At 42.6% G+C, this 10586-nt stretch overlaps 1 protein-coding gene across 1 annotated transcript; it reads right to left on the reverse strand.

The window, feature by feature from the left end:
- Positions 1-456: 456 nt before the first annotated feature.
- LOC127347615 (transcription factor BHLH133-like) lies at positions 457-2854 on the reverse strand. Its single transcript, XM_071828830.1, has 6 exons — positions 2633-2854; positions 2442-2584; positions 2158-2352; positions 2005-2070; positions 1852-1923; positions 457-789 (listed from the first exon to the last, which is right to left on the reverse strand). Exons 1-6 carry the CDS (start codon positions 2829-2831, stop codon positions 694-696), a joined length of 771 nt encoding a protein of 256 aa, XP_071684931.1. The 5' UTR covers positions 2832-2854; the 3' UTR covers positions 457-693.
- Between the last annotated feature and the right edge of the window lie 7732 nt (positions 2855-10586).

Below are 10586 nucleotides of genomic sequence, written 5' to 3' on the forward strand. Positions count from 1 at the left end.
CCCCCCCGTGGATCCATGCCATCCTCGTTATCGGCATACCACGGAGTTGGTAAAATTTCAGCACACTTACTTTTAATATTTATTACTACTGTTAAGCTTCATGCACTAGCCACTACAACACCCCCTCTCACGTGTGACGGGGAGACGAGAAGACAAGTAAACACATGTAGAGAGGCAAAGAGGCAGAAGGCCGGAACCACACGGCATGAGAGGCTGCGGGGAGAGGAGATAATTTTTAGAATAAATTGGGAAAGTCAGGATTTGAACTCGAAACCTGGGGCTCTGATACCATGTTAAGCTTCATGCACTAGCCACTTTAACCAAAAGTCCGAACTGATGGAAAGGGCTAGGCAATCTACTTGTACACGTCAACAACTACCATTGTTTTGTTGTGATGATAAAAAATGATTGAAATAAATTGCCAAGGAATCATTATCATCATTAATCAGCCTTATTTCATACATTGTTTCCATGATGCTTATGGCTGCCAAGGTACGAAGTTGCTCGAACTTATTTGATACAATATTTACTTACTGCATACGGCAAGGCGCGATCTTATTCTAACTTATAACAAGCAAAATAACAATGCAAAGTCAGTGTTAAAATCTAAAAACAAATGCACCATGCAATCAATTTGACTTGATAGCAACACATCTTCGGGTTATAGCCAGTTCCACCATTTACTGAGACTTGTCATTCTTGGTCTCCGCCAGTTCTCAGGCTGAGGCTGATGTCCATACCGTTGTAGGCGAGGGGTGCGTACATCCAAGTCTCATCAGAGCTCAAGACCTGTTAAGAAAAAGGCAAGAGAGATCAGAACAATACTTGCATCCTTGAAATAAGTTATCTGCAGCAGAAAAGTATTATGAAAAATAGCTTCCCCCCCACCCAACACCGAAATTTAAATCCTCATGGCCTATTTGGATGGGAGGTGGTGTGACAATTCTGCTTAATTCTGGTAATTGGTTCAAATTTGAAGCTCCAAAGAACACAACCCACAACCAAATGACGCCCTTTGAATAATCATCCCACATCATGTTGAAACCCACCGATGAGTTATATCCTTCGCCCGTCTCATTGAGAAAAGAGTATTAACGAATGCTAAGATAAAGGAGCGAGGAACTCAAGGCCACTATTATTGATGATCAAGCTCAAACTGATGGCTTGTCCTTCTTTTCGCACTATTATGGATATCCAACTATTTGGAAAATTAGGATTGAACTTATGGCTCAATTTGACAAGAACCAGCATCACCTGTGTCTGCATTCCCAAGGGCACCCTTCTCTTTAAAGAAGATTCGTGGCAAGTCAAAGTACTGGTAAGGTTCTTCACTTTGCTGAAGGAATTGTTGTGTGAACAAAACCCAAGATCTTCGATCGGCGTAGACAATGCTTGTGCATCGTTTTCTTCTTGGAGGTATTGCTTTTTGAGAATCTCTTTTGTGGTCCGGGTGTTATTTTCGGTGGTGTTTAGAGTGCTGCTTTTGCGAGTGTTTCATCACTGCGATGGGGTCTTTATTTTCTATATCTCTATTATTATTATTTTTTTGGTTGTGTGCATCTTTGATATTTTTGGACATCTTGTAGGTGAAGAAGCTGGGTGTAATTAGTATCTCCATGATATTAATATATTTTTTTAATTGAAAAAAAGATTTTCCTCGCTTTGCACCAAAATAAACCATATGACACACCACTTCTGCGTCAACGACTATTTAACGTGTTTTATGTATGTGAAAGTATTGTGCTACTTGATGAACATTCTGGAAGTTTCCTGGAAACTTTTGGAGAAAGGTTTGATGAATTCAGTGTTGATTTTTCCAAGTATGACAATTGGCTTAACTAGAACACAAACAGTTACCTTTATTTGCAGCTGCAGAAACTTGACATACTGAACTGCATCCTCCAACATTGTGCTGATGTCAACCTGGAAATTCAGAAGACTAAATGTTAAAAGTTCTATTCATTAGGCAATAACCGAATAACCAACCAACCAGTGAAAGCTTACTTTGGTTCCATTGGGAATCAGCTGCTGCAGTACTCTCAATTTCTCGTTGATCCTCTCTCTTCTCTTCTATTAAGAAGCATCACGAATGCCATCAGAAAATAGAAACATTCATACTCAACGATCAGAGCAACAGTAACATAACAATGTGCTAACCTTTGCATATAGACTTTGCAAATTCTTCGAAGGCCGCTTGCAACCTCTTGCATTGTCACTCTGGTTCGGTACAATTGATTTCTCCGATGTGCCAATCGAATCTTCTACCGAGCTGCAGCAGGATGAGGAGCTCTGATTGACAATGCCAGCGTTTGTCTCCTTATCGGTTAGGCTTGAAACCAGAGCCTCTGTTACCTATGATAAATTGCGTCAATGACAATGTTAGAGCAACCAAAAGCTTTCTTTCGACAGATGATGCAGGTTTCGCTGTATTGTAGTCTTACCGAGGGAACAGTCCGGGACTTCTTGCTAGTCTTCTTGACCTGCTCATCCATGCGGGATACCCTCTTGTGACCAGTAATAGTCTGATGCCGGTGATCAATGCATAAGTCCATCCCAGTGTTCACCATTGGCGCTGTGTAATAGCCTTCATTGTCAAGAGGAAGAAACAAACTACTAGGCGCTGTGTAATAGCCTTCATTGTCAAGAGGAAGAAACAAACTACTAGGCGCTGTGCTAGCTGTGACACAAGAACTGGCACTGGTGTTTGGAGAGCAATAGTTGGCAGCAACATCACTGTTGCTCCAGAACATGGACTGCAGGTGAGCAATCATCTCAGACTCCTCGCTCCTCGCATCCAGGGAGCTCCAAATCGCTGCACACTTCGCTTCCATTCTATTGTACTTGTGTCTGAACCTTCTACTGCAGTTCCTAAGACTTCTAAACTCTAGTGCTGGTACTCTGCTAATGTTCTGGTGTGAGCACAGAGAAGGTAGGGAAATGTACATTTATACAGCGTTTTCCAGAGAATCTTTTCAGATTTATATTTGACTGAGGTTACACACTACTCTTAATTAGAGCAGAATGACAACTCAGCACGCTAGTAGTTTACTTACATCTTAAGAGCCATGACCCATACAATCATGATCTTCTACTTCAAAGACTAGAAAGATCACATTGGGAATCGTCTACCCGTTGAGCACTCTAAAGAGGCAATAATGCCATATTGAAGCCTCCAAGGAGTACCAAGAGAACAATAATGCTATAAATTCATGGTTTAATACAAGAGAATAGCAATAATGGTGGTAATTATATAATGCCATCAAGTGATTCATGGGATCAGTAATAATGCCATCAAGTGGTAATTATATAATGCCATCAAGACGATATTAGTCAAAAACAAAATATCAGTTCTAAGAAATAATTGGGAGATGGCCAGGAATAAGATATTTTTTAGTAGAGATGGTCATGGAGGAGAAGTGTTCACAGATCATAAATGAAATAGTGTAGATTAAGATATTTTTGCCACTTCATGTTCTTTCTTTTGTGGGAGACTTTGCAATAGTTCCTTCAATATGTAAGGGAATTTTGTTACGCCATTTGATGTCCTGTTGCATGAAGGATCGATCTGTAATTCAGATTATGCAAGTATACTTCAACTCGCACCTGGCTTATGTGGAGAATAGAAACTTTAGACGGATATGTACTAGCATTTTTACATGGCAACCTTGCCAGTTGCGACTAGTGAAAACAACAAAAGAAAACCTACATTGTTAAATGAAAATTCCATATTAATAAGATGGAGTCATGAAGTACCTTATTTCGAGTATTAGGACAGCTTGAGACGTGCTTATTTGCGTATCAAGTTGGATAAACGCGGTTTCCGTGAGACATCAGCATTCTAGTTGGCGTTAATTAAGATGCAGAATGATTAGAAACTAGATTCAGAAATCAGAAGAGATTGCTTTGAATATGCACCTCCAAATGGGCCAAGTTCATTATTGCCTTCGCAACATAAAGGCTAGCTGTTCTTCCGATTGGTAGAAAGGATCAACCGGAATATCCCGGCTACGATCATTTATTAAACCAACTGTGAACAATTTCCTCCAATTATGAACAACTTCAACAGGACTAAAAAAAATTGCACAATACATACTACAGAAGTTCGAATAATGGAAAGGAGACTATGACTGCATATGAAACTGGAAAACAGCAGCACAAGTGCAACCAAGACTTTTTCTTGGAACGAGGGGTAACCAAGACTAATAAAAAAAATTGTGAAACGTTTTGCCCTCCTCGCGTCGCCCCCTCCTGGCGACCGAGGAGGCGAAACCCTAGCCCCCCGCAGCCGACGCTCCCCTCCCCTCTCCCCCCAGAGACGCCACTGAGCTTGTCTTACGTCGCCGGTGAAGGGGGCGGCGGGGATCTGAGCTCTCCCCCCCCGCGCAGTGTGTAGGTGGAGGATCTCCGCGCCGGGATCGTCTTGACCGCGGCAGCGGCGCTGCGGACTCCTCTTGCTCCGACGGCTGGTGTGGCCTGAGATAAGAGAGGTTTCTGCGGGTTTCTTCCTCTGTGGGGGCTCCGGAAACCAGGGCGGCAGCCCTGGGCTGGTGGGCGGCGTCGACTCTCCGGCGGGGTGACGCTTGCGTGGTTTCTGGCCACCGTGCTCGGCTGCGGGGGCAGCTGCTCGGTGCCATATGATGGTCTGGCGTGCTGATCTCTTCAGCGTCGCGCTCGCCAGATCTGAAGGACATACTTTTGCTGCCAGATCTGTGGTCGTGCCGGTCGCCGGAGCTCGGCTGAGTGCGTCACGGTGGGTTGTGGGGCTGGGGCCTTCGGGAGAAATCCCTGGCCAGAGGCCACGACGGTGGTAACGCCTGCTGGCATCACTCCCTCGCTGGAGGCTCCGTCGAGGTGGTTCCCCTCCCTCCTACCAATCCCTTGTGCCCGGGTTGATGACGCGTGAAGCACACGTTCGTTGGGAACCCCAAGTGGAAGGTGTGATGCGTACAGCAGCAAGTTTCTCTCAGTAAGAAACCAAGGTTTATCGAACCAGTAGGAGATGAAGGCCACGTGAAGGTTGTTGGTGAAGGAGTGTAGTGCGGCGCAACACCAGGGATTCCGGCGCCAACGTGGAACCTGCACAACGCAATCAAAATACTTTGCCCCAACTTAACAGTGAGGTTGTCAATCTCACCGGTTTGCTGTAAACAAAGGATTAAACGTATGGTGTGGAGAATGATGTTTGTTTGCAAAGAACAGCGGAGAACAATGATTGCAGTAGATTGTATATTCAGATGTAAAAGAATGGACTGGGGTCCACAGTTCACTAGTGGTGTCTCTCCAATAAGATAAATAGCATGTTGGGTGAACAAATTACAGTTGGGCAATTGACAAATAGAGAGGGAAAAAAATACACATACATATCATGATGACTAATATGAGATTTACTTAGGGCATTACGACAAAGAACATAGACCGCTATCCAGCATGCATCTATGCCTAAAAAGTCCACCTTCGGGTTAGCATCCGCAACCCTTCCAGTATTAAGTTGCAAACAACAGACAATTGCATTAAGTACTGTGCGTAATGTAAACAATACAAATATCCTTAGACAAAGCATCATGTTTTATCCCTAGTGGCAACAGCACATCCATAACCTTAGAACTTTCTGTCACTATCCCAGATTCAATGGAGGCATAAACCCACTATCGAGCATAAATACTCCCTCTTGGAGTCACAAGTATCAACTTGGCCAGAGCCTCTACTAGCAACAGAGAGCATGCAAGATCATAAACAACACATATATGATAGATCAATAATCAACTTGACATAGTATTCCATATTCATCGGATCCCAACAAACACAACATGTAGCATTACAAATAGATGATCTTGATCATGATAGGCAGCTCACAAGATCTAAACATGATAGCACAAGAGGAGAAGACAACTATCTAGCTACTGCTATGGACCCATAGTCCAAGGATGAACTACTCACGCATCAGTCCGGAGGTGGGCATGTGTCAACACCCGGATTTTTAAGTCCGAATGCCTATTATGTCATACATCGCAATCCCAAGAATATTGTTGTTGCGAGGCATAATAGTTAAGTATCACAGTCATCATTCATTACAAACCATATTGTCTTAAAATTGGAATCACATGATCATATTACACGAATAGATGATCTAATGATCATCGAACAAACATAAGTTCATAGCGGAAGCGTAAAGATAAATGGACTCTCTAGTCCACAGGCCAGCGCTTGATGTTGGAAGACTCCTAGTTGTCGTAGGCGTCCTGCTGATCATCTCCTTGTTCATCTTCATACTCTGGCCATTTGAATAGCCAGGGACAAAGCCGTGAGTACTTCAAGTACTCGCAAACTAATACTAGTGTAAAGGCTAGACAATTCTAGTAAGGTTTGCTAAGCTCTAGTTTATTTGCATAAAGCCAATTTTAGTTCACAAGTATTTGAGAAAAGCCTTATTCATGTGCTAACTAACTCAAGTGGGAACATTAGTGTCATTCCCACCATTCAAGTGGTGATTTCAATTCAATTTACCACTTCACCATTCATTTCACCATCATTTTCAAGAATTTGACATCGGAAACTGTATGGCCTTTCCAACCGTCCGTAATCATGGACGCGGCTGTTCGAATAGATTTACACTCTGCAGAGGTTGCACACTTGTGCCACAACATTTGATTTCATCCGTCGGGATTACCCCGAATCATCGTAACACAGTACGCGGATCATCAACCATAACCTTTCACTTACAAACCCTAGTATGAGCACCTCTCCCCATGAGCTTGGCCTCCCAGTGAAGACCAACTGTCAACCTGGGAACTGCACAGGGGCTTGGCCGTATAATTCACCTCAATTCACATCATTTTTCAACAACGGAGGCAGCCTCAAGCATAACCCCTATGATGTGTGTTCAGAGGGAACCCATACTAAGATGCATAAACTTCCAGTTAAGCCCTACCCATAATCAGGTATTGTAGGGGTGCTGGCGTGTAGTTGACGAGGGAGTTAGAAGTCTCTGTGGTGTAATTTCCTTCTCGTCCCCGGCAACGGCGCCAGAAAATGTCTTGATGCTAGCACGCAGTCGACGTGCTCGTTGGGAACCCCAAGAGGAAGGTGTGATGCGTACAGCGGCAAGTTTTCCCTTAGTAAGAAACCAAGGTTTATCGAACCAGTAGGAGCCAATAAGCACGTTGAAGGTTGATGGCGGAGGAGTGTAGTGCGGCGCAACACCAGGGATTCCGGCGCCAACGTGGAACCTGCACAACACAACCAAGATACTTTGTCCCAACGTAACAGTGAGGTTGTCAATCTCACCGGCTTTCTGTAACAAAGGATTAGATGTATAGTGTGGATGATGATGTTTGCAGAAAACAGTAGAACGAGTATTGCAGTAGATTGTATTCGATGTAAAAGAATAGACCGGGGTCCACAGTTCACTAGAGGTGTCTCTCCCATAAGAATAAGCATGTTGGGTGAACAAATTACAGTTGGGCAATTGACAAATAGAGAGGGCATGACCATGCACATACATATTATGATGAGTAGTGTGAGATTTAATTGGGCATTACGACAAAGTACATAGACCGCTATCCAGCATGCATCTATGCCTGAAAAGTCCACCTTCAGGTTATCATCCGAACCCCCTCCAGTATTAAGTTGCAAACAACAGACAATTGCATTAAGTATGGTGCGTAATGTAATCAATAAATATATCCTTAGACATAGCATTGATGTTTTATCCCTAGTGGCAACAGCACATCCACAACCTTAGAACTTTCTCATCCGTCCCGATTTAATGGAGGCATGAACGCACTATCGAGCATAAATACTCCCTCTTGGAGTTACAAGCAAAAACTTGGCCAGAGCCTCTACTAGCAACGGAGAGCATGCAAGATCATAAACAACACATAGATGATAGATTGATAATCAACATAACATAGCATTCACTATTCATCGGATCCCAACAAACGCAACATATAATATTACAGATAGATGATCTTGATCATGTTAGGCAGCTCACAAGATCCAACAATGATAGCACAATTAGGAGAAGACGACCATCTAGCTACTGCTATGGACCCATAGTCCAGGGGTGAACTACTCACACATCACTCCGGAGGCGACCATGGCGGTGAAGAGTCCTCCGGGAGATGATTCCCCTCTCCGGCAGGGTGCCGGAGGCGATCTCCTGAATCCCCCGAGATGGGATTGGCGGCGGCGTCTCTGGAAGGTTTTCCGTATCGTGGCTCTCGGTACTGGAACTATTATCGACGAAGGCTTCTTATAGGCGAAGAGGTAGGTTTAGGGGCGACGCAAGGGGCCCACACAACAGGGCCGCGCGGCCAGGGCTTGGGCCGCGCCGCCCTGGCGTGTCGCCTCCTCGTCGCCCACTTCGTATCTCCCCCGGTGTTCTGGAAGCTTCGTGGAAAAATAAGATCCTGGGCGTTGATTTCGTCAAATTTCCGAGAATATTTCCTTACTAGGATTTCTGAAACCAAAAACAGCAGAAAACAGCAACTGCCTCTTCGGCATCTTGTTAATAGGTTAGTGCCAGAAAATGCATAACTATGACATAAAGTATGTATAAAATGTGTAGGTATGATCAATAAAGTAGCATGGAACATAAGAAATTATCGATACGTTGGAGACGTATCAGCATCCCCAAGCTTAGTTCCTACTCGTCCCGAGTAGGTAAACGATAACAAAGATATTTTCTGAAGTGACATGCCATCATAATCTTGATCAATACTATTATAAGCATATGTAACGAATGCAGCGATCCAAAGCAATGGTAAAGACAATGAGTAAACAACTGAATCATATAGCAAAGACTTTTCATGAATAGTACTTTCAAGACAAGCATCAATAAGTTTTGCGTAAGAGTTAACTCATAAAGCAATAAATTCATAGTAAAGGCATTGAAGCAACACAAAGGAAGATTAAGTTTCAGTGGTTGCTTTCAACTTGTAACATGTATATCTCATGGATATTGTCAACATAAAGTAATATAATAAGTGCAATATGCAAGTATGTAGGAATCAATGCACAGTTCACACAAGTGTTTGCTTCTTAAGATGGAGAGAAGTGGGTAAACTGACTCAACATAAAAGTAGAAGAAAGGCCCTTCGCAGAGGGAAGCATTGATTGCTATATTTGTGCTAGAGCTTTTATTTTGAAAACAAGAAACAATTTTGTCAACGGTAGTAATAAAGCATATGTGTTATGTAAATTATATCCTACAAGTTGCAAGCCTCGTGCATAGTATACCAATAGTGCCCGCATCTTGTCCTAATTAGCTCGGATTACCTGGATTATCACCGCAATACATATGTTTTAACCAAGTATCACAAAGGGGTACCTCTATGCCGCCTGTACAAAGGTCTAAGGAGAAAGCTCGCATTGGATTTCTCGCTTTTGATTATTCTCAACTTAGACATCCATACCGGGACAACATAGACAACAGATAATGGACTCCTCTTTAATGCTTAAGCATTCAACAACAATTAATATTCTCATAAGAGATTGAGGATTGTTGTCCAAAACTGAAACTTCCACCATGGATCATGGCTTTAGTTAGCGGCCCAATGTTCTTCTCTAACAATATGCATGCTCAAACCATTCAACTCATGGTAAATCGCCCTTACTTCAGACAAGACTCGCCCTTACTTCAGACAAGACGAACATGCATAGCAACTCACATGATATTCAACAAAGATAGTTGATGGCGTCCCTATGAACATGGTTATCGCACAACAAGCAACTTAATAAGAAATAAAATGCATAAGTACATATTCAATACCACAATAGTTTTTAGGCTATTTGTCCCATGAGCTATATATTGCAAAGATAAAGGATAGAAATTTAAAGGTAGCACTCAAGCAATTTACTTTGGAATGACGGAGAAATACCATGTAGTAGGTAGGTATGGTGGACACAAATGGCATAGTTTTTGGCTCAAGGATTTGGATGCACGAGAAGTAATCCCTCTCAATACAAGGCTTAGGCTAGCAAGGTTATTTGAAGCAAACTCAAGTATGAACCGGTACAGCAAAACTCACATAAAAAAACATATTGCAAGCATTATAAGACTCTACACTGTCATCCTTGTTGCTCAAACCCTTATTAGAAAATATCTAGACTTTAGAGAGACCAATCATGCAAACCAAATTTCAACAAGCTCTATGTATTTCTTCACTAATAGGTGCAAAGTATATGATGCAAGAGCTTAAACATGATCTATAACAATTGCCAAGTACCAAATTATTCAAGACATTCTAACAATTACCACATGTAGCATTTCCCGTTTCCAACCATATAACAGTTAACGAAGCAGTTTTAACCTTCGCCATGAACATTATGAGTAAAGCCTAAGGACATATTTGTCCATATGCAACAGCGGAGCGTGTCTCTCTCCCACACAATGAATGCTAGGATCCATTTTATTCAAACAAAACAAAAACAAAAACTTACAGACGCTCCAAGCAAAGTACATAAGATGTGACGGAATAAAAAATATAGTTTCACTAGAGGAACCTGATAATGTTGTCGATGAAGAAGGGGATGCCTTGGGCATCCCCAAGCTTAGATGATTGAGTCTTCTTGAAATATGCAGGGAT

Source organism: Lolium perenne, chromosome 4 (assembly GCF_019359855.2).
Source record: "Lolium perenne isolate Kyuss_39 chromosome 4, Kyuss_2.0, whole genome shotgun sequence".
Taxonomy (NCBI): domain Eukaryota; kingdom Viridiplantae; phylum Streptophyta; class Magnoliopsida; order Poales; family Poaceae; genus Lolium; species Lolium perenne.